This window comes from Aythya ferina (genome assembly GCF_964211825.1).
Source record: "Aythya ferina genome assembly, chromosome: 2".
Lineage (NCBI taxonomy): Eukaryota > Metazoa > Chordata > Aves > Anseriformes > Anatidae > Aythya > Aythya ferina.
The window spans coordinates 60,810,408-60,835,905 of record NC_140297.1 but is presented as its reverse complement, the minus strand read 5'-3'; the positions used below and the strand labels follow the sequence as shown (position 1 = coordinate 60,835,905).

General features: G+C 39.2%; 1 protein-coding gene across 2 annotated transcripts in view; it reads right to left on the bottom strand.

Moving 5' to 3' along the window:
- The window catches only part of ITGA9 (integrin subunit alpha 9), a 220,574-nt gene that overhangs the window by 8,528 nt on the left and 186,548 nt on the right, over positions 1-25,498 (bottom strand). The window contains exons 24-27 of one of the 2 annotated variants that reach the window (XM_084508397.1): positions 22,540-22,665; positions 21,842-21,961; positions 20,101-20,202; positions 12,731-12,850 (exon numbers count right to left, since the gene is read on the bottom strand). In XM_084508397.1, coding sequence (XP_084364523.1) covers positions 12,731-12,850; positions 20,101-20,202; positions 21,842-21,961; positions 22,540-22,665 — 468 coding nt within the window. Of the gene's footprint in view, positions 1-12,730; positions 12,851-17,462; positions 19,253-20,100; positions 20,203-21,841; positions 21,962-22,539; positions 22,666-25,498 lie in introns of those variants that run through there. The other variant, XM_084508396.1, reaches the window with a different exon arrangement.

Below are 25,498 nucleotides of genomic sequence, written 5' to 3'. Positions count from 1 at the left end.
AGAAATGACACCAGAGACCTATAGTCTCTAATATTTTTTGTGCTAATGCAAAGCTCTTAAGAGAACTTAAAAAACTCAGTGAAGACAGCTAGGACTCAGTGCTGGACGTCAAGCAGGGCAAAGGGGAGAAATTGTCAGCTATTGCTGTAATCTCATTTGTGAAAATTGAGTTTTCAGTGGACCAGTGGTCTCCAGCCTGTTTCATGGGCCATGATTCTCTAATATTTTTTCTTTTCTATAAATATGTGTGTACATGTATATACATGGCAAAGGAACACCCAAGTCCAGATTCATGACCACATCATGCAGTGTGTGAATGCACACCACCACAGCCAAGAAAAGGACTGATGATGAACCTGTGCCTGGGGAAGGTACTCATCAGAGGAAGAGCAATAGATCCTATTTGTAGGAGGCAAGGAGAGAGTACCATGGGAAGATAAAGGGTTATAATGGAAGAGGAAAGACCAGCCAGCAAGGGTAACGTAGGAAAGAAGAAAAGCAAACCCTAGCCAACACTTCAACGTTGAGTGAAAATGATTTGGGAAGGCTGAAGAGGCCCTTAGTTCTGGGCATTTTGAGTCAGTGTGGATGAAAGAAAGGTCTCCAGAGGGGGACACTACTCAGCCTGCACCATGCTTTTACTCTTAAACCTGAAAGACCTCACCAGAGGGGAACTGCCATGCCAAGGGCACCATGTCCCAGATCCTTTCCTCTGTGTGGAGATGAGAGAGGAGAAAGAGGGACATTTAAACCATTGGAAACATAGGGCCAAAATCTTGAGGTTACAGTGGCACTCAAAATGGATTCACACCCTACACCTGGAAAAGGAGAGAGACACTGAAATATTTGCAAACCCACAAACTGTCATGCTTCACATCTGCCATGATAAACTGCAAAGGGATGTCTTCTTGCTTTTAAACAAATTCACACAAATTCAGGCAGAACCAAACAAAAAGGAAATAGCAAGGTGATTTACCAGAATAGACAAAAACTGACCAGTCCCTTCTGGAGGTGCTGCAAGTAAGGATTAGAGCTGCTGTAAATACAGCACGCTTTTTCTAGCGTAACCTTACTGCCATCTACAGTATATGCTGAGCAGAAAGCATGTTCCTGGCAAAACAGAACAACAAAGCAATAGAAAATCTGTGTTACTTGTAGTCTGCAGAATTACACCTGATAGTGTGAAGTTATTTCTTGCCATGAAACAGCACTGTCAAGTCATCTATTCAATCTCAAGTATTCAAAGTCTCTTTCACTAGCATACACAACTCCCTTCTGCTGCCATGGCAGATTTAAATCCCTTAAAAATCACCGATAAGTCCCATCTACCAACACGCGCATTAAGATGCATTCTTCAAGCACTGACACAAACTGAAAACCCCAGTCAAAGTCATTCCAAAGTGTTAACATCACAACAAATTATTGTCTTTTTTTTTTTCCTGCTGCTGCTTTCTGCATTCCCATCTGCATGTCCACAGGCTGGTCACTGAATTGTATTTTTCTAAATTCTAAAAGTATAAACACTTAGCTGACATTTCCTGCATTACTATCTTGTGGCACTCTCTCTAGGGTGCCAACAATAAATACGTTTGAAGAATGAGGATATTACAAAATAAAATTGAATCCACAGTTTGGAAAAAAAAAAGCTGATGAGAGTGCAAGTAATACCACTGTCTTTGTTATATTTACTGTTGGGTAAATGCCTAAAGCATTTTTATCTTACCCATTGAGACTCATTCTGCCAAACAAATAAAAAGAGAAATATTTTGAAACGTGGATTGTAGAAGAACGGTTATGCTATATATTTCTTTTAAAAAGTATTTTTCCCATTAACATCTTCCATTAAGAAACAAGTAAAAAAAAAAAAAAAAAAGATAGGAACAGCTACATACTGCTGTAAAATATCATTATGACTTGACTTATAGTAGTGTTTGCAGACTATAACTGAGCTAGGAACATAGGTTTGTGAACAATGTTCATACAGAATCCATAATTGTATGAGAGATTTTGCCACTAATGTCAATCAGCAAGATGCAATATTTCATTAAATTTCTACTGCATAATGATGTACTTAGCTGCACACAAAAAAAGTATTGACTTTTATCAGTATGCCTCCGCTGACAAACATCTTCTAATGGAGATTACTGACCACAGTGCAAACCAGCAAGTAAAGAAAGCAAACGAAGTCCTGACACATGTAGCTAAGAAACAAAAATTTAAGAATCACCCCCATTGAACTAGGCTTTGGCAAGGTACTTTGGGTTTGGTGCCTTAATTGCAAACCACCTTTTCTCTATTATACAGTTACTTCATCTACTATAAGAACTATCCAGACATACCTGCTTAAGATCTACAGTCTGGATTTATACAGAATCATAAGGGTTGGAAAAGACCTCCAAGATCATCTGGTCCAACCATACCCCTACTACTAGTGTCACCCGCTAAACCATGTCCCTAAGCACCATGTCCAACCTTTCCTTGAACACCCCCAGGGATGGTAATGCCACCACCTCTCTGGGCAACCTGTTCCAACGCCTGACTGCTCTTTCTGAGAAGAAATGTCTCCTCATTTCCAACCTGAACTTCCCCTGGCACAACTGGAGGCTATTCCCTCTTGTCCTACCACTAGTTACCTGTGAGAAGAGGCTGACCCCCAGCTCCCCGCATGGTCCTTTCAGGCAGTTGCAGAGAGCAATAAGGTCTCCCCTGAACCTCCTTTTCTCCAGACTGAACAAACCCAGTTCACTCAGCTGCTCCTCATAGGACTTGTGTTCCAGGCCCTTCACCAGCTTTGTGGCATCTCTCTGGACATGCTCCAGAATCATGAGTTTTTACTAACCAATCTCTTTAATTTAGGCTGAGGTCCCTAGCCACCTACCTTGCAACCCTTTAGAAAGAATTAACCTAGCCTTTTATCACCTTTTCGAGGTGCATGCCTCACGAACTCTTCTCCCTTCTCTCAAACGATACCACAGTTAAAAAAGAGTATGCAGCTAATCACAGTTAAAGGGAGATCAAGAACACCATCCCCACCAAGATGTCACCAGCCAGCAGAGTGGTGATACCCTGAATCTCTGAAAAGCAGGCTGGTGCTGCTAGGACTGGAAGTTTCCCTTTGCAGACATAGATCACTGCTTCTTAAGTGCATTTCATTTTATTGCTGCCAAGATGGTAGGAGAAAAAAACGCTTTGCACTTGGGTTCGCGTGGCCCTGGATAATTCTGGCAGGTCGCCAGCTCCAAGAGGATGCACCACTTCCTTTCTCCCAATTAAAGCACCCCTGCCACAGTACAGAGGGGTCATGAACAGATATTGTGTATCAGCTTTTCCATAGAGGACTGGCAAACTGCCAGTGCCCAGGCACCCCTGTGAGGAAAAGGCATGTTTGGAAAGCAGCCATAGGCTTTGGCTGTAGTTAAAGGAGAAGCCATGTATTTGGGAGGAAGGATGACATCGTGGTTAAGGTAAGCTTGTGAGTACTCCAGTGGTCTGGCTTTGATTATTCAGTCTTTCATTGACTTTTTTGGGAGGCAAATCCCTTAGCTTTTCTGTAATGCAGATCATCATTTGCTCAATGAGACATGTGCAAACAAATAAACACATGCTTCGAACATCACTTTTCCCTAAGTGGCTGGTATGTGTGCATTTATATACACAATGTATATAAGTCCTTCTGCAGCCAGGGAACTGAGGCAAAGAGAAGTTGAGCAACTTTCGTAAAGGTAAGTTTACCTCTACAAACACTTTACTTACCTACTTGGGAAGAATTTGACACCTAGCAACTGTACTTAATTCTGATTTACTGGGAGAGGTTCGTTGCTATTCAGAAAAGAAGTAGTAGTGTAGACAATATTGCAACATACCACCTAACTTTTAAGTTACTTTCATCCAGCCTAGCAAACTGACTCAAGATATTAGTATTAGTACCTAGAGTGAAGACTTGTAATCCTCTGTAGATTTTAAAGGAAATCCATTTTACGTGATTTTGTAATAAAATAAGCACAGTTTTAAAACACACTTTTTAGTAAGCATTTACTTTGAGAGGCTAAAATAATAACAAAAAAAATAATTAAGTGCTCTTTTCTTGCTAAGAACAGCCAGTCAATTAATAAACAGAGCTCATGCAGTCATTAAATAAACTACTAATTTTACCAAATGCTTTATGTCTGTCTCAAAGGCCAAGTTTTCAAAAAACTTCAGTAAGACTAAGTACTCAAAATGGATACACAAATTCAGACTAGCCTCATGCATGCAAAAGGCATCTTTAGGAGACGCAAAAAAGAAAAAACTGCACATGGAGATGGACACCAGTAGACAATCTAATTTAGTATTTTGGTATTTTTTGAATATGTGTTTGGCTGTTGTCACTGATGTACTTGACATGGAATTCACTGTGTGACAAGTCATATCAAGATCTGTATGGTACATCCACACTGCAAGGCTACATCGCACCCCACTCTAAATGCAAAGCCCAGTCATCAGTCATGTTCCTCCCATGCAACTTTTCTCCCAGGAGTTGTTCATTGGATTCAATGGATCTGATTGCTAATGAGGTGAAGAATAATGCTGGTGGTTCTGGTGTCTGCCCTTGGAATATCTTCACCACATAGGTAAGATCTAGTTTGCCTCCGACATGACTGATACTCACCTGGCAATTGCTTAATTTGTGCATATATTTTGCTAAGGAAGTTCTATACTACAGAAACAAAGAGAACTCCTGTGACTGAACTCTCAAAGATCTTTCAGTGATGAGTTCTGGCAACTTGAGTTTAATGAAACCAGGAACTTCTTGCAGGATAGTAACTTAGTGCAGTAACTTGCATGACAGATGTTGCAAGCATACTTTTAAGTGTAATCGAAGAGCAAATTAGCCAACATTAAAACCCATAAACACTTCCAAATAGTTTAAAAATCTTTTCCTATTGCAAAATTTTACTAAGTAGTTTATTTAAAAAAAAAAAGTCGTAGAATGAACACAGCCATCATCCAAAGTTCATCTCTGATTATCAGTCTCAAAAACTGGAGAGAACACAATGTCTGTTGCAGATATGTCTGGACAAATTACTATAGATTGATTTCTTAAATTTCAGCAGGGAATGGGACAGCAATTAGATATATCATTCCTGAAAGTGCAATTAATTTAAGATATATCTCAATCCGTATTTTCCATTTCCTCTCCAAAGAAAAAAAAAAAAAAGAAAAACTGATGAAGTATTTCTGGCTTTGTTTGAAAACCAGAGACTAACTGTTAAAGACTATTTCTGGAATCAATAAAAAATAGCTTTACAGTTGTATTTTGATATATTTGACCTGCCAAAAATATTTGAATGAAAGTTGTACTATGCCCATAATTATCAGAATAAACAACTTCCATGGGTTTAGCTGAACCAGGAAGAAATGGCTATGGTTGGTGTAAGTCATAACACAGCATTTCCCACTGTGACACCAAGCTTGAAGAGAGAATTCAGACTATGTAAGTCACATTTTCTCTGTTCTTGGCATTTGGGTATGAGGGATGCTAACGGCTTCCAGTAAACACACATGTTGTGTTCCAGCAGTGGGGAACCTTGGAACCTTAGGTTCTTATTTGCAATTTTTCATTCTACACACATATTCTTTTTTCTGGTTTGGGCTCCTGAAAATGATGGCTATCATTTTCTTTTTAGAAAGACGTTCTGAACCACAGCCTGACCTCTCTCTTGCTAGTGGATTCAATTTGTTCTTGCGGTGCCAGGATGAGAGCTACATTAGCTTCAATGGCTGTGATGTTCCCAAAGTGTCCTGGCAAGCACTGCTCCCATTTGGAGGATGCTGGGACCAGAGTGAATGCTCGGCCACAATATTATTATTGTTGTACATTTACATAGACCATTTTATCCAGAAAGATAACAAAGGCATTTCACAAGTACTGGACACACACCACCACTGAAATGTTGCCAGCCTTGCTCTTGAGGGTGTTGAACAAATATTACATGGTAGCCAGCAAACCCACTGGGGAAGGCAATGTTTTGGCTACAACAGCAGCATTAACCATTTACTTGGCTAAGAAAAAATAAAAAGTAAAGTTGTCCAAACCCAATTTTTCCTGTGACATATATTCAAAGTTCAAAAATCACTGCAAATCATCCAAGCAATCTACTGAAAAGCAAACAGACAATAACAACTACCCCCCCAAACAAAAACAAACAACACCCACAAATAAACAAAAACAAACAACACCCACAAATAAACAAAAACAAACAAACAAACAAAAACCCCACAACCAAACATTTGAGTCACTGCTGCCTGAATACAAGCCCTTTTGGTCTTAAGCGGGTAGGGGGTGTCTAAAAATATTTAATAATACTCAGTGTGGTCCAGGAAAAGGAAGCAAAATAAAACACTCTTTAGACTGTTCTCTGAGAACATAAAACTCAAACAATCCACCTAATTTCTGCCTGGTGAAATTGTTGTTATTTCTACATATAACCAAGCATTTTCACTGCTCAACTCCCTCAAGGTTTCTTAGCTGCTATAAATAATGAAGATCCATCCATGTTTGGGAGATAATATGGGTTTGATTTTGAATCACAGATCCTAATTATCACCTGACTTCCTTACTGTTATTACTATTGTAATAGGATAATACTGAAAAAGCCTAATTCTAGACCTAGTGAGCCTAAAATATCAAAAAAGTCAAGTAGTTCACCTGATAAGACTATGCATCCTATAGCAAATTAACAATTTCCATGAAGGAACTACATAAATGGGTAAGATGTGGGACATAGCAACAAAATGAAATGTTTATCAAAAATGCTTCATAGAATGCAGCAATTTGAGACGTATAGAAATAGGAATTTCAGAAAACGTGAATGAATTACAGGTTTTGCATTTTTGATGGATGGTTGAGACAGGTATACAGTATGTAGCTCATACAGGTAAGATTCACACTTTTCTAAGTGAGACGATCTGAGAAGTGAGAGAGGATAAAGCAGGATGGAAACTTGGAAGAAAGTGTGAGAAAGAAAAACAAAAAGGAGAAATATAGACCTCCCTTAATGAGTACTTAGGCAGCTGGAGCATGCATCTATATCTCTACAGGGAAGCCTTTTCTGCACTTTGAAATCCACCCTTCCTGTCATCAGACCTGGTAAGTGCTCTCACAGCAAGTTGAGCCAACTGCCTTATTTATCTGAAAGATTACGATTCTTAAAATTAAAGCATCATCACAGTAAATACTGGTTTATTCTTGGAACTGCATGTGCAGACAAGAAGAAGCACACAAGTTATGAACTGGTGCCACAACTTTCATCAAAGATACAGAACACCACTCAGTTTCAACAGGTTTCTCTGATCCCAGCTCTGCCACCTACATTTGATGCTATACAGCTGTGATCATGGTTGGGCTGCACCTAGCTGGGAGGTGCTTTTTTAAAAAAAAAGAAAAAAAAAAAAAAAGAAAAAAAAAGAAAGGTTTTTCATGGAAAGATTATATGGGAGTATGGGAGGACATGTGTACGTATTTCCTCAGGTAGAAGAAAGCCAAGCTTCTCCTCTACACTAAAATCTGAAAAGGTTTAGAGCCTATGCTTCTCTGTGGGGGAAAAAAAAAAAAAAAAAAAAAAAAAAAAAAAAGAAAAAGAAAAAGAAAGTTTTATTTCATTATAGATCTTTCATTATAGAGCTACTATTCCAAAACCTGGCCACCAGGAAAGGGGGATGGTACAAACTGGCTAGGAAAAGGCAATTAGCCTTTGCTACCTGAGCTGTAGCTAAAAGGGAAAGAAAATGCCTTTGGGTTTGTAAGACAGGATACAGAGCAACCACTGGCAAAGAATAAGTGGAGGGTTTGGGGATTGTTTTTCACTTTTTTCTTTCTTTTTTTGCCCCTCCGCCCCGCTGGAAAATCATGAAATGTATGTTTTGGCCCACTATTTAAAGCCTTAAATGTTTGAGGCCCTAAGTAAGGAAAAGTGTCTCCTTCTAAAAAGGGGAAATCAGTGGTTTACACTATATAGGTGAATTTCAGTTAGCTTTGGTTTGCTTCAGATATTTTCTAAGCACTCAAACAATATGTGAGGCAATGACAAATACTACATGTAGGGGAATACAAATGTTCCTTCAAAGACACTTGTACAGTCACAGGAAAAAGTCAAAAGGCTTCTCCAAGCAGTATGTCCAAATGCACCCTAAAAATACTTGTGTTCGTCTGTTTGTTTGTTTGTTTTAATTATAAATGAAATATGAAGTTAAACAAACAAAAAACTAACAACTTTGTATTTCAAAGCTTCTGCCCCTGAACCAGTGTTAGAGAACAGCACCATCCATGCAGACAGCCTCTGCTTAAGTGAAGATTTTTCAAGTCTAGCACTTAGCGGGATTCAGAAAAAGACAGTTCAAAGCCTGGACAAACTGTAACCTCAATAACTGAAGAACTGTCTTCACAATATTTCTCCTGAAAGCTAAAGACAGTTTTCAAACCCTTGTTTTTTAGACAAAGAGCAAATAGACATTATGTGCAGCAGATCCTGAAAGGCAGGAACCCTCTGGGTAAGCAAAAACCAACATATGTGTATGCTATTCTGCTTGGTCTTCTCCTGTCTGCAATACTGCCAAAAATCCAAGGTTTGGAGAAGAGTGTCTTACCATGTAAGGGACATTCATAGCATTCATAACATCAGTTCTTTGCCCCAGGAGCGCAAAAGCCGTAGAATAGTGCTACAAACCTCATTTTATACAAATCAGAGCTCGGATACCACAGGGACAGGCTCAGCTCAGAAATAAACTTAATGTCTAGTTAAATAACTTTAGATACAAGTCCATCTCCTGTATTAAACATGTCACAGAGAAATATGAATGCAAAATCTCTGCTTTGCGAACCATTTCCACAATTAGCTCCACTTAGCTGCCCCAACATCCATTCTGACACCCCCTGACACATCCCCTTCTTGACATCCTCTGAGCACAAACCACTTTTTTATTTCTGTGCACTTAGTCTAAAACAATACGGATCAAAGTTACTTCAAATGTAGTACTACTATAATTAATCGAATATTTATTGTGGTATAATAAATGTAGAGCTTAGGGATATGGTTTAGTGGAGGACTGTTAGTGTTAGGTCAGAGGTTGGACTAGATGATCTTGAGGTCTCTTCCAACCTAGAAATTCTGTGATTCTGTGATAATATAATATTTATTGTGCTATATTACACTTCAGTTTTTCATTCGCAGTGTATGTCAATTTTCCCCTGGTTTATGTATGCATAAATCCACCACACCTGAACAGGACCTTGCACCCAAGCATGGTTGCAGCCTGGCAGCTGAAGGGACTGTGCATGGGAGAGCACTCCCCAGAATAATCCAGCCATGACCACCTTTTTCCTTCCTGAACTGCTGCCAGTGCTTATGAAACCATGAGCTCAACCAGCACAGGCATAGTTGGGCTGAAGCAAAGCAGCCTCCTCCCCTGCTCCACTCTCCACAAGCATCTGGAGGCCACCAAAAAGGTGCAAGCCAATCTCAGTGGGTAAAAAGCTAAATTTATTACTGTAGACATTAGCATGAGAGCCCCTCCATTTCCTCCTGTGTATGGGAGACCATGGGCAAGGCACAAGCATGGAGTGTGAGCTGTGCAGTGGACAAACCAGCAAGAGCAGGCACATGTCCCCACAGACACCTGTGCAGAGGCATCCAGAGCAGATGAACAACATATGAACAATCAAAAATGTTGGGGGTAAAATTGGGCTATCCAACAAAATATACAAAAAAAAAAAAGAAAAAAAAAAAAAAGGGGGAACTTCTGACAGTCTGCATTATGCATGGCACCTCATGGAAGTCAGGGAAATGCTGCTTCACCCCCTCTGAATCTGTTTGCATTTAAACCTGAGGAAACGTGGTGTCTACATGAAGTACTAAAATAAATGAGCAGAGAAGCAAAGCCAGTCAAAAACTAATCAAGATCATGCTAAAAAGCTTGTTATGTGTGTATAAACATGGCTGTTGTCTTGCATGTAAATAAATAAGCTTTCACTGAAGTGAAATAACCAGGCCTTTAATATCACTTACATTGACTTGGGCCCCTAAGCTGGGCAATTTTAGATCTACAAATAATGAAACAATTACCATCCTCATCTTATGGTATGCACAATAACTTTATTTTGATTCATAGTAGGATTTAGGGCTGGAATTTCCCTGAGAGCTCATTCCTGCTAACACCATTAATTCAAGCAGTATGTAACATGAAATGTTTACATGTACTGCAGTATTTTTTGCAATTGCAAGTAGCTCCTCACTCCATCTGTGAAATGCTGTTGTGTTGAAGGACTTGCCTGTTGTGTTGCAACACTCAAGGCAGAATCGACCACACAACAAGAAGGTACCTTCCACGCCAAGCTGAGACACGGGCGCTGCTGCTGGCACTCAGTTCCCCAATGATGGGTTTGCTACAGTTCCTACTTTGTTTTTTGTGACCTGTTACCTTCCAGGACCACAGCCAAGCTCTAGTTAGTTTCTTAATAAATATGAAATTTAATTTGTACTCGTCCTAAAAATGCCCCAAACTCCACCTAATTCACCGCTGTTCTTTCACTCCACAATTAAAGAAAAAAAAAAAAAGAAAAAAAAATAGAAAAAAAACCTTTCCATTGCAACTTCTTGGCCTTTTTCAAACATGAAATTTAGGCATGACTGTTGGATATACTTTGCCAATTTCGTCTAACAAATATTTACAATCAGACAATTAAGATTCTTCTGTAGGATTGCAACTTTCCCATGTCAGTTTTATCTCAGACAAGTTTAATATTGCCAGTAACATCAATAAATATAGAAACCAGTGAGTGCTAAGTATTACTTCTATATTTTTATGACCCAAAATAAGATTTAAATGAAAACACTGGCTGATACTAGCAGCTACACACATTTAATCACTTTTCTTTAAAAGAAAACCGTGAGTTATTGGCTATTTAAGCAATCATGCAACTCAGTGGAGTGCAACTGATGAAGCCTGGCTTTCACTGCCACCTCTGCCATAGGACTCTGGGTATGTCATCTCACCTTGCTATGCTACACCATTTTAACATCTGCATCCAGAAAGGGTTGTATAAGCCTAGAATTAATTGTAGTTATTTATTCTTTTCACTCAGAACTTTCACGAAAAAAAGCTTTCATGAAGCAAAATGTCAGCATCTTCATGAGTATTTGAACAATCCTGATAACATTCAAAAGGGCTCAAGTCTCAAGATGATGCCAAAGAACAGAGAAGTGCATAAATTCTAGTACAGACCAACAAGCCAACTTGTGTTAGATTCTTATGAAGACTCATGGTGAAAGGTGCTATTCTTCTCACCTTGCACATTTTCAAACAGTTCACCAAGTGCCTTTATACCTTGAGGAAATGCACCTTTTTCCATTCTCATGATTGTTCTGCCATCATAACTGCACAATTTTGTGGTTTTCTTTCTTTTTTTTTCTTTTTTTTTCTTTCTTTTTTTTTTTTCCTGCTTTCTGCCATAGAAAGCAAAAGCTTTTCCCATGTTCCAGAAAAACAGAAATTACAAGATATTCTGGAGCCTAGAGCCTATTGTAAATCATGCTCTATTTTGACCTGGCCAGTATATGTTTAAAAAATCTTCAAAATTGACTACATAATGTTTAAAATTTATAATCCATGTAAAATCTAAATAATCTATGAAGTAGATGTATAACCTATAACAGCTATACAAATATTTGTATAATCTACAGCTAGAATCTCATGCCCAGTTTTTGGCCCAGGTCTGTAAATCTGTTTTACAGCCTTGCCACCTGCAGTGACATATCCTTTTCTGCCCACTGTGGCTGCAACCTACAGTCTCAACACAGCCAGTGAGCAAAGCCTGCAGCACACATGCTGCACAACAGTGTGAACTGGGCTCCTGGACCTCCGCCACGGGAAGCAAACTAGGGTTGGACTTGTTCCCATGTGTGCATTCAAGATTTACTTCTCTCAAAGACAGTCCCTGACCTTGACCATGACCTTTTAAATTTATGGGTTGGTAAGACAGAGCTGAGGAATGAAAACACTCAAAGCTCCTTAGCCTTTATACTTTCCACACCAGATGGCTGTTGCTGAGTGTCAGCATCGGCCCAGCTTTGCCATGTAACCGTGTCTGGGTACAAGAATTATATCTTATCAGAGATTGTGTGAAGGTTGGCTTTAACAGGTCCTGGCACTTTTTGCTCTGGTAATGCATTTTACTCATCTGGAACTCTTTCTCTGAGAAATCTAAAAGAATTATTCTTAGATGCTGCTCTCCCCCAGGCCTTTACCTCTTGAAAGCAGCAGCTACAAAGTGGTTCTCGCTAGGCATGAACCCAATGTTTTAGCTGGTAAAGCAAAACTGACCTGATTTTCAGGAAACCCTGTTGAAATCAGTGTGCCTCAGTCATCAGAAAACCATGGAGATGTACCATATATCTGAGTGCGAGATAACAGCAGGTTTCTAGAGGAATCCTCCTCCATTTTGAAACTGTAGCGGAGGTTTTAAGTTTTAATATTCAAGCCCCAAAGAATCCACTTTTCCACTTCTCTACACGAGGAGTTTATCCCTGTCCCTCACAAAAGCCTCGATATGAAAGTATTTTTGCTGGCAGACAACTTCAGTAATGGAGTGGACAATTATTCAATTCCAAAAGCAAATGGATATTAAATGCATGGACAAATTCGAGCTTTTTTCCTAGGACTAGCCTCAGTGTTTACACTGCATCTGTTACCTTACCTTCCATAACAGCACAGCCAGCAACAGGAAGATGAGAATTCCCACCAGCAAACTGATGGCAATGATCCATCCGACAACATACCCACGAGGCTCCAGATTGTGTAGAGCCTCAAAGACCACCTACAAAGCAATTAGAAAAAGATATTTTTATGATTGGAACTTGCATTGTTTTCTCTTGTACTCATCTTATTAAATATATTGGATGGTGGCCTCACCGATCATATTTCGTCTGTCAAACAAATATGGAATGTGCCCTTAATTTCATGCTTTCTGTCTATTTTTTTGCAGGGATTTAAAGCTTTCAAGTGGAATTTGAGTAGCCATGTGCTTAATTCAAAGGATATCAGAGCCTTCTCCAAAACAACCCTTATTCTTCCAGCTCTTCCATCCCATTCCAGGCACTGAGTTTTTTCTGGTGCTGAGCCACCAAAAGTGCACAAAGTTTTGCATGAAAAACAGCAAGCCCTGGAGTGGCAGGGATTGACTTGACACCTTGCAGGGTCTGCCTTAATTATCATAATTTTGGTGTTCCCAGCCCCACAAAATGCCCCAATGCTTCACATGAAACACTCATGTATGCTAAGCGTGTTAACTTTTTTCACAGAAAAAACGGGACAACTTGCATATATCCCTATTGAATAGTTAATTGAATAGTCCCTGCTGTGCTTCACAAGATGCATTGTAGGAAAGATAGAAGGGCACGTATAATCATGAGTTCTTCTGCGAATGCAAAGAGGAGTCCCCTGCTGTTCTCTTCTCTCTTTTTGTACAGCATGTATGACAGGGAAACACGTCCTACAAAGTGCTCTCCTTAACTGCCTGCTCTAAGAAGAAAATGGGAGCAGATTATACCAAATGTATACACTTTGTGAATTTCCAGTCTCTTGTTTCAATCAAAATCAGCTCCTCAGTGGAAAACTCAAAAAGAGTTCTCTTCAGTGCTGGCTATTTCTTTGTTAAATTTTGCAATTTAATATCCAACAAATGCAGAGAGGCAATCTTTTTTAAAGGTAGTACACGTTTGCTTTATCTGGCTTTGGTTTGATTTGCTTTGGAAGGTAACGTAGTGAGTTTTCCTCCCCCCTTCACAAACCTCATCTTTGCTAAATAACATCCAAACCCTTTCACAGATAGGAATCATTAAATCAATCTTTTAAACAAAACAAAACAAAAAAATAGCTAAAAGCACATGAAAATCCAGGAGTTAGAGTCAGACACAGTTACGCAACCCCAAGTTGGAAGAGGCCACAACAAGGCTCTGGGTTCTCCATCCTTGTAGGTTTCGAAGGTTCAGGCAAAGCCATGGGGATCCTGAGCTGCTGTGGGCAACAGTCCTGGTTTGAAGGGGAAATGGGAGAAGATGGCCCCTCAGAGGTCCTTCTAACAGACATTTCTCTGTTTCCATAAGCATACCCAGCTTCAGCAAACACCCACAAAAATTAAAGGCACAGGTGTGACAGAAACAAATGGATTAGGCTACATTTTGTCATGGTGCTCCCATAAAGAAGTACTCATAAAGATACTTCATCTCAGTTTCACAGACTAACGTGGATTAAGACCACAACTTTCCTGGTGGAGGAATTTCAATACAGCTGATTCACATTCACTGTTTTTTCTGTCAATGAGATATTGTCAGGTATTTGATGACAACAAGAAATGAAAACAACAAATAGACAGGAATGCTACTATACATAGATAGCATTTTCCAAACATGTTCCTATAACCAGCACTGCAATGCTCAAAATAGCTCTCAAACATGGACCAGCTCTCTGAGAAAAAGAATCATTTTAGCATTTCATACATCAGCACAAAGCCTTTGTCAAGCTTTTTAAGATATCTTACTGAACAGAGAAAGTTTCCTAGGCAGCAGAGTCTCCCTCAGAGCCAAGACTCATGTAAGGGAAATACCAGACAGAGAGATCAAAGACAAGTCTTGTGCCTTCTCCCTATTTCTGAGCCAGCTTGTAAAGATGATCTGATGTGGCAGTCCATTTGTCACGGAGGCTATGGTTAGCATCCATCTTGCAGAGACAAGTCAGATGACTATTTCTTAGATAATAAGGCAATAATGTTATTTTCCTTTAGGACACTAAAAGAAAACAAACAAACAAACAAAAAAAAAACCAATAAACTTCTAACACATTAGACACTGTCATCTTCAGTGAAAGGAGACCTCTTAAACAGTCACTGGATGCAAGATGAGGTGGTGTCTTCACTACTCGGAGAGTAAATGTTAACATAACATAACCTCTAGCACAGTAGACCTGTACCTTGTGCTGCCAAAAGAGACAGTAAGAGCTGCAACGAGCAAATCATACATCATCTCTATAGCAAAAGCCCCACATCTGGGGTTTGCAGTGCACTGGCTAGAATCTCTTGGCTCTGTCTTATGCAGTCACAGATCAAGCTATCGTAACTGAGAGAGTAGAGAGTAACAACAGCTTCTTATCAGTTTGCCTTCTTGCAGTCTGGAACCAACTGACAGGCACGAAAAATACCCTGTTCATGGCTTTGTGGTTTGGAAAGGAGCAAAGATGTCACGCATTTTAATGTCCTTATCCCTCTCAAGCCATCAAAAACTGCCTGCATTAATATGCAGTCACAGCAATGAGCTTTGCTGAAGAAGCAAACAAAACAAAGCAGCCAAAAAACACCACAAAACCAAAAATGAACAAAACCAACCAACCAACCAAGCCCCAAACAAACCAGACCGGAAGCATCTGGTTTGTGTTCATCACACGTTGGAAGTGTCAGGGAAGAATCAGTACGAAAAGTGGTGGAAGGGAGGGAAGCAAGTCATCCTGGAGAGGAGGAGATTGAAGGCAGAGAGGGTGATGTCACCAAAAAGAAATGCACAAGCCACTGCCTGGCATTGGACCTGTGGACTGTTGCAAAGCCTCTGAAAGCAAGCCTTGGGCAAACCTGGCCTCCTCATCCCAGCCACTCCAGCAGCACAGCCCCTGTGGGGCAGCCAATAGGGCAGGGAGCACAAGGCAGTGCCCAGCCCAGTGCACATCCCACAGCCATGACTTGTGGAGAAGATGGGAGTGATAACAGGGACTGATGCAGAAGATAAGGGGTTGTGTGTGAGAAAGCATCTGAGAGAGGGCAGTAGGGGCAGTAGCTGCCTGGTTTGGAGAAAGTACATGCAACAGCCATAAAATATGGAGTGGATTGTAGGCTTGTTTTCAGCCTCTGACCAAACATGAGGGAAAGGCCACAAAAAAACACAGTTGTCTTGGCAATGTATGAGGAGTTTTAGTTTCATATTTATCATTTGCATTTCACGCTGTATTAGTGGGATCTGAAAGCAGGAAAGCCTGGGAGGCAGCTTAGCCTGCCTTTTAGCTGTACTTTTAGCTGTAGCTCAAGTGTTAATCAAGTTTTACACAATATAATTGCCCTGCTGTAAATTAATGGAGAACTGTACCCTACCAGCGACTTCTGAAAGGTTGGATGTGTATGGACAAGGGCATCTTCTACCGGTGCCAATCACTTGTTATATTCTTATAACAGTCTTATGATAGTCTTAGTGAATAAATCAAAAAGGATCAGAATGCTTCACTTATTTCAGTGAAGCATGTAGGCAAGAGCTTTACAACCTAACTGAGCAGGAAATCCACAAATACCTGAAGCTCATACTACGCTTAAGCCCTTAGCAGAATAGGAGCATGTTGTTGCACTGGGAGTCAGGAAGACAAGAAACATAACTCAGCAAAATTTGGTTAGAAATGAGTAATTGTAAAATGTTCCTTTCTCCCTCCTAAAAAGCATTTCTTTTTTGCTTAACTTATCACACTACTTGAATTTTATGTGTTTGTATCACGAAGCCCAGAACCAGGAAAGGCCTCAGTTTATCAAAAACACTGTTTTATTTCTGTGTTATCACCCAAAATATTTCTGGTGTTTCAAACCACGCTGCACTGCTGCCAGACTAGTCTATTCAAGTGCCATTATACTTGAGGGGACTTCCAGTAAAGATATAATTCTCACACACACCCATCCATATGTGTATATGCACATCATATCTATAGTATTTGTTATCTATAAATATTTACATTTACTAACAAAAAATTTGGAAGCTCTTGAGGAATACAGACCTGAAGTATCCTTTCTACCTGTTTGTGTCTAACGCCATGAAATTTTCTGTATGTTGTTTTTCTGTATAGTTCTGTTCCTTTACTCAACTCTGTGTTTCAACCTGCTAGACTGCACAGTAAAGCCAAAACAATCTCTAAAGGGATTGTTACAGTAACAGATGGAAAGGTAAAACAAGGAAACAAAAACCAAGCCCAGTGAAAACAAAAGGGCTGCAAATAACCTGCTAGGAAGGGGGCTTCGCAGCTTCTGGAAAAGGCTCACATCTGGCTTCAGCCAGGCTAGGTAGGAGGAAGCTCTATCCATCTCAAAGGTAAGCTGGAGAGAACAGGTGCCTAAAATGCTCAGTACGTCTAAAAGGCAAGGGGGTGAGGGTAGTGGATTGGGATTGCTGAGAAGAAGAGGTATTTCCACGTGCTTTAAAAAAAGGCTGGGATATCCCATCCAGGTTCAGGCAGAGTACCACAGCCTGCTCCTTCTGACCCCAACATGGGTAACAGGCCAATGGTAGGAGTCTTCCAAGTTCAGTCTCAGGTAGACAGCTAAAGCTGCCTACCAGCTAATGCTTGGAAATATGCCTTTAAATCACTCTGCATATATATTTATGCATATAAAGACCTCTCAGAACACCCTGTAGGTCTTCATGCAATAAACTTTTATTTTATCATTTTTTGTTTTTGCTGTTTTCTGTCAAATATATTTGCACATCTGGTATTTGACCACTGTGGTCTCATGGAACTTATCGTTGGTTTTGCCTCACATGCACAGAAGAAGAGAGCCAAACCTTCATGGAAACCCAAATGCTTAAGAAAAGAAAGCGTGTCTCCTGAACACGTCATGCATCAGTTTCAGCCAATATACATGTACATGTATATTTGTGTTAATACAACTGTATTATGTACTCTGTTCACCTTCATGTGACTTATCCAGTATGAGTTTAAGTAGTCTAATGTAAACAGAGAGAGAAAATAAATTATCCCAAATCACATCAAACCAAATCCACAGAAATTATTTCTGAACATTTCATTTCAAAGACTGCCTGGTACCCAACTTACAGATATTTACATAAGCTTTTGCATCTCCCTTAAAAATAGGGTACTGGAGTTCATGACAATGCTGATATTTATATGGGTGGTCCTGCCACCACTGGTACTTCTTACACTAGCATCTCCTTCTATCATCCTTCTCATTGTGTCTTCTATATAGATATTTTGCACTCTGGTATTATACACTAAATTATAAAAGTGCCCAGTGAAGTAAGGGCAGCTTGTTCTAAAGGACAGATTAAATAGGTTTAATAAGTCTATGTTTAGTTGTAGACAGCAGAGAGACCTTTTCAAATTTACCATGATAAAGTCTCTAAGAGAATGTGTTTCACTGTTACGGAACACTTTCATGAACAGACTTAAAGTAAATCTATGCACAATTGTTCAGAAGGAACTACTATCCAAATGGATATGGTACAGCAGTCTGTGGTCAATGAAAAAAAAACATAATGGGATTTTAAAAAGGAAGGGAGAAATATGAACAAAGACATTTTCTCTCTCCTGTTTCTGCTTCCAGTGGAATAGCTGTGGCTTGCAACAAGTATTGCTCCCTTCTGCATTCCACAAGAAAAAAGAGCAGGGAAAAAAATGAATACCTTGAGCCAAACCACATGTGTAAATTTTTTCCCTTAACATGACTGTATGCAAAACATACAGCAATAGAAAAGCCAACAGACATATGGAAATAGCATAAAGGAGAAAGCAAATAGCACTCACATTAGAAAAGACTTTAAATTACAAATTGATGTTACATGGCTACAAGATCTCAAGCATGCTCCTTTACAGCTTGGGCTTCCCAGGAACTAGGAGCAAGCTCTTGTGTGAATCACACACAGAATCACACACACATGTGAAGATTCATCTAGCTTCCCAGCACATACAGCATACTTCATAATCATTGCAACTCAAGGCTTGATGAAAGGCTTTCCAGGAACAGGAAAAGGACAATGTTGTGGTTTTTATTGTTTTCCTCCAAGCATTAGATAACAACAACATACAGCAGAGCTTGCATTCCTGGATAAAAGCATTTCTAAATATTGAACGTTAAATAGCAATCCCACACATTTGACATTGCAGTTATCATTTTGACATTCCAAAATCATTTACAAATCAAAATATCTGGCAGAGACATCTTGGTTTCTCCTACTTCAACGGGTGCATGGGTATCACAGTCAAGTGTTAACTCAGTCACTAATGAAGTTTTGCCATAAATTTTCAAGATTGTGCTAGCTGCAGAACTAAAGAGATATCTAGCAATGCATTAGCAGTCAAGGCTGCAGGTCATTTATAAGGCACATTCCCAGGGAAGGCTAGATATATTTTTCAGGTCAGCTGCCAAGCCTATTTTTTTCAGTGTTCTTTAGAATGATCCAGAAACCTGACAAAAAAAAAAAAAAAAAAAAAAAACAGAAAGGGAAAATGGGGTCCTGTTATATAAAAGAGTTTTATTCCCCCCTGACAGTTCTAATAAAATCAAAGGTTAAAAAAATAAATGTGAAAAAATCTAGGGTTGCAGACATGATGATGGTGAAAGTGGTCACTGTAGCAGTGTCTCTGATTTCAGACTGAACGTAGTAATATGCAGGCTCAATTCTTTCTTTGCCTTTGGTGTTTAAAATCCAGGATCTCCTAGATGAGTGCTCTAATACAGCATGTCAGTTTCTTTCAAAAGTGGTTTGAACTCAGTATTCTCATACTAAAACCTCAACAGGACTCACTGAAATGAAGCCTATGAGAGAATGGTTGTATGAGTTGGTAGTGATGACAGTCACAGAGAATAAGAGGATAACTGAGAGGTGGGACCAAAATATCATTAACACTTCTAAATATTTTCTATTGGCACATCTGAAAAAGCTTTGCTGGGGTTTTAAGACTGTAGTAGTTTTTCAGTAAAAATCTGAATTAGATTAAAGCAGATGTCAACCTCAGAGCAGGAAGTTAAACCTAATTTTGGCACAAATTCCTCACAGGCTATTACAATTTTGGCTAGTACAACACAGATTCTCTTACCCCATGTAACATCATTCACAATATCATGGTTATCACAGTGAACAAAACCACAGAGGCAAGGTTAGCTGCACTGTTAGTCTATCCAGACAAAATCTGGGCACTCTCACTGGTTAGCCAAGCCCGTGCCCAGATGCAAATTCCAGTTTGCATAGTGCTGTTAATGATACCCAGCCCACTGGAATCAGAAAACCTTTCTCTTCAGGCTCATTTACTTACTGGCTTTTCTTCTGGACTCCCATTGGGCACCTCTACAACCCTGAGGTCAGGGTCCACCTGCACCCTTGCCCTTGTGACAAACTGAATGACTGATGAACTGTCCTGAAAAGAAAGAACAAGAAGAACTGCATTTGGGGTGGGGTGGAGGGGACCACCAAGAGACCTCAAAAGAAAAACATCAAACATTTTCCGGTGTGATAAATACATAGAGATAACATGCAGCATAGGTTGAGTTGAGAGTTAAGTACAGTTATAGACAGAAAAAAAACAAAGCACATTATGTCAGGTTAGAATAAAATGAGGTATATTGGACTTTAAACATAACACTCATATTTGAACTTTAAACACATCATACATATTTGGCTGTTGTTTTTTTGTTTGTTTGTTTTCCATTTTTACCACAAAAGCAAAAGACAGAACATTGTAATTACTACAGACAAGTTCAATATTAACCACCAAACAAAAGTTCTATTTGTTTTTCAAATGAACAGGAAAAACATACATGAAAGCTGGGATAGACTCAAATATAACCCAAGATGAAAACTACTTAATTATTTGAATTTCTGCACTGCAAATACCTTAAATATTCAATGTATATCTCCCCATATTAATATATGTTTCTCTTATATTTTACTCATTGAATTTTAGCAGACACATTCAAAAAAATATTTTAATTCATAGGTTAGTCATTCAAATGCTGTTCACCCTGGGGAGGGTAAATGATAGGTAGCAAATGGCACGTGTTGGTGATACTGATCCAAAAAACATGGGTAAGCTTTGTATGTCTTTTAAAGGTGGAATGAATCCTGGCTATTCCTAGGACTGAACTCCCCAGAAGCACATTTTCCACGCTACATGCTAACAAATACCTGAAACTTCTCGCCTTTCTTCTATCTTCTGCTTTCAAATATGGACAAAAATCAGAAGACATGGTTGGTTTCAGCTGGAAAAACTCAGAGCTATGTATTGCTTTAGAAACTGCTCTCTAATAAGGAGTCCCTCCAATGCTTTTAATCTAGCTGCTATCAAAGACAGGTTTACTTTCGTAGGTTCATATTATCAGCTTTCTCCTCTGATACTTTTGTATGCTAATAATCTCACAACATCTTGCCATAACTACATATTCAGCATTTTTCTAAGTATAGGAAAACAGGGCCAATGTAGTACATCACTAGAAATTTTAAAGATTTGCTATTTCATTCAGTGGCTTCACAGAAGACAGGAATCAACTTGCAACCATTTGTTTCTTGTCACAAACATCAAGCTCAGCATTAATATGGTTATGATGCATCTTCTTTGAATAATAATCATTTGAAGTAAAAAAATTACAAAAAAAATGCCACATCGCTGTTTACACAGAGGGAATGATAGATAGTTTGTCACAGTTTACATGCACTTAGTCTACTTCTCGTTTTTCAGAATGATAACTTTCAGAAATCAATTCAACTTTCAGAATTCCCTAGCCTTAACACCATGCATACAATTAAGGACCTCATTTGTTGTTTCTCAATGTATAAATTTCTGAACTTAATTTATTTCTGTCATAATGGGTAATGGCTAAGAACTAGGATTAACACCTCCATGCACACTGTTGATAAATAGATCTGTATTCTTTGACACTGTGATATTTTTTTTTATAACACACTAGTAAACAGAAAGAGGAATGCATATCTCGAGTCTGCTGATGCACATAAGCATACTTGAGTTGGTATTTAAGACAAACAATGAAGGAAACACATACCTTCTTCAGTATTTCTGTGTTCAGCAGCGTGTAAATACTTATATCACAAGACTCTGCTTTTGCTAGTGAACTTAAGTTGCAGTGTATAATCAAGCAGGACCTGCCTGGTCTTTCACAGTCCTACAGAAAATATGGAAAAAGCTGTTAGGCAAAGGAGGAAATCACTGAAAACTGTGTGACTGCAAACACTCCGGCTGACTGGACTCAATGATCCTTGTGGGTCCCTTCACACTCGGAATATTCTATGATTCTATGACTAAAAGAGGCATGATAAGCTGCTAAAACCCAGGTCTCCTGCACTGAAATTGCAGCAGCTTTCAAGACTGAAGACAGCTAGGTATCAAAACCTGCATGAAAGCAAGGCAGATTAATTGCAGCATCTAAGATCCAAGGCAGGCTCTGAGCATGGCACAGGGCCCTGCAGTCCCACCTGCCTTCAGCAAAGTATGGGTAACCAGAGCCCTTGTTCCAGTTGCACTCTGCCACTTCAGATACCTCCCCTTCCTTCTATCTATTTAAAAATCAGATAATTAAAATCACTAGATATCCCAAACATAACTAGGTATCCCCCCACATCAGTATTAGCTTATATATAGCAGCTGCTCTAGTCAACTTAATGCTAGAGTTCTTCATGCTGATCTTTGCAAAACCTTTTGTAATATGCACTGTATGTTTAAATTTGTCATGGGTGGACTTACCAATACTTTTCTGCCAGACTTTGTGAAAAAAGCAAATATTGTGTGGAAAATATTTTCATTCTCTTGAGGAACAACACAAGGACTGCGGTTTCTGTGAAAAGAGCAGTTTCCTTTGTCCTGACCAACCTGCAAGCACAATTATACTCTCAATTATTATTCTGAATTACAATAAAAGACACAAGAAGATAGGATTAACCTGTACAAAGAAGGCACCTACATCTGAGTTGGATGTCTGCACTCATATTAAGAGGCAAAAAAAGACAAACCACATACCAATTTTAAGTCAGTTGTGTTACCCTGTGTGCTAATTTTCTTTTAACTGTATTATTTCATGCTTTGGCCATCTTGACATTTTCATAGTTTTTATTAGAACACGTGAGCAAAATGAAATCTTTGTGTAAATGCACAATCCTGGACACCACATCTGTTCTCCTACCTTCAGCATAAATAGTACAGAAATAATGAAAAAAATATGCATCTTTAGCTTATTTATTTGTCTAGAAAAACAGATGAAGCTAACAAAGTGTACCAAGGTTTGATAAAATGATCTTCAATCAAGATAACCTTGCACTAGAAAATCCTTCTTACATTTTTCTGCTTATTAATATTCACTGAAGAAAATCTATTGGAATTTAATACAATTTATGACAACAAAGTATCAGCAAATTTCCCCTGTTCCCTATCCTTCAAAGCTGTGAGGGAGAGTTTTTCTCAGAAACCACCAAGTGATATTCTTGCGTATCTTGCTGTTAATGTCCCTACATCCTCTACTCTGAGGATGAAAACTTCTGTCTTACTTAAATCATAAATGTTTGAAAGAGGGGAAAAAAAGTTGCTACAGTTAGGAAATTACTGCGTGCTCTGCATCCAATTGCACATTAGCAGTTTTTAGCTGAGTTAGCCAAGGTGCTGCCAAAAAATAAATACAGATTTATCTAGATTTTAAATGTGATCTTCCAGACAAGTGATGGCCATGTCTCTCGGTAGGATGTAGCTTTTCTGCTTCACTGGTCCCCAGACTCTTCAGAATTTGTTCTTTGAAGTACGTATTAACAACCTGTCTTTACACAATCTGTTCTTACATTTCCATTAGATACAGACACAAGTAGCTACCCGACATTTACAGTCTTCTTGGGATCAACTGAAAATTAAGACTATGATGTTCTCTACTTGTTCAGATCATCTGGAATGAGTTTTCTTTATTTATTGTATCTAAGAGATATGCAAAGCACACTGACATTTATTTTCTTTGAACTTTCACATGGGAATTAGATCCAGATCTACCAGAAGGTTTATGTTAAATCAAGAACAGCAAAGAGTCAAGATCTATTCAGTACCTGCTCTTTCTTCCTGGAAGTTTGAATTACCAGACATTTGGACAGATGTCATAAGATTCATGCAAGAGATATGGAGAGAACAGTATGAGCTTCTGCACTATCCCAGCTTTTGGCGTGCTTTCTAAATAGTCTTTCTTTACATCCTGTATAAACACAGTGTAAGAACAAGCTAAAGTCGAAATATCTCAGAAGACTGAAAGGAATTATCTGGCATGAAGCAACATAAATCTGTTCCTCTCTCCTCTAAATGATTAGATTTTCTAAAACTGAACCTTGGACACACCTCATCCTTTTCAAAACTCTTTAGCTGTAACAGAGAAAGCCACCCCCAGGGGACTAAAACTGAATATAGAAATGCCCTTCCCTCTTTGCCAACTATGCAGAAATCCTGTGCAAGGCAGCTATTAAATTCAGCATCTTAGCCTGTGTCAGGAGGGGCACATGCAGGATCAAGTACCTCCTATCACCTGTGCTGTTCTGCAGCAGAGCAGTGGCTTGCTGACAGCCTGTTTTAGTAGCCAAAGGTAGAGACCACTTCTTATATGAAGAAGGTAGACACTACGATCTGGTTAGCAGAATTTGGGTGAATTCCACCAGGCAGCAATTTCATATTCAGGTGCAATCTTTTTATCTGCAACCAATCAGGATATGTTGACAGCCAGTGGGCACGAAAAGATGTAATGCAGCTGAGAAACTCTCGGGTTCTTTAAGCACTCTTAGAAATGCCAGGGCCATAGAGCTAGGAAAAAGATAACAAAAGCCTTAGAAATGTGTGGATCATGCTGAAGTAGGATAAATCTAGCCTTCCCAAAGGACTGGCCACTGTTGTTTGATTGTTTTTGTTGGGATGGCTGTCAGTCATTTAAATTTCATTTCTCTTATTTTCGTCAATTTTCATTTGCATAAAAGAAAGGTTCAGTCAACCAGTCAGACAAAACTAAGTATAGTAATTTTTCATTAAACTCTGTCATCAACGAGGGATTCAGATGGAGAAAACCAGCGAGTTAGACAAAAGCTTTATGCAAACCTTTAAGCTGAGACTGAACTGCATCTCTGAAACACAAATCAAGACATGACCTCATATTTGAGTCTCTCTCTGTCCAAACACAGTACTACCCCAAGCACCTGTTTTTCTTCTTGCGACCAGCTTCGTAATCTCGTACACACAGAAAATTTCTGGAAATTTTTTTAAGGGCTTTGCATAAGCAAATGCTTGCCATTTACAGAAGCAAGAACTGTGCAAGTAGATAACAAGCCTCTGACAACGTCTGGGAGTTGCTAGGTACATGACAAAATAGGGCTTGTTGGAATTTTCCATGTAGTCTCGGGAGCCTATTAGCAGGAAAAGGACTACTGACAAAACGATCTTTCCTGGACCTCGGATGTAACATTTCACAGAAGCAGCAGATGGGGGAGTTCAGAGCAGTGCAGGGGATGTGGAAAGAGATGTTTATTCCCTTTGCACCTTGTACACAGTAGTCTCAGGGAAAAATCAACATCCAACTCCTAACACAAACAAACAGCAACAAAAATGGGGTCAGGGGAACAGGGATAGAAGAGAGATTGCCCTAAATCCTGCACTGAGACTGCAGCTTGGGGAATAAAAACCCGAGCAGGGCACC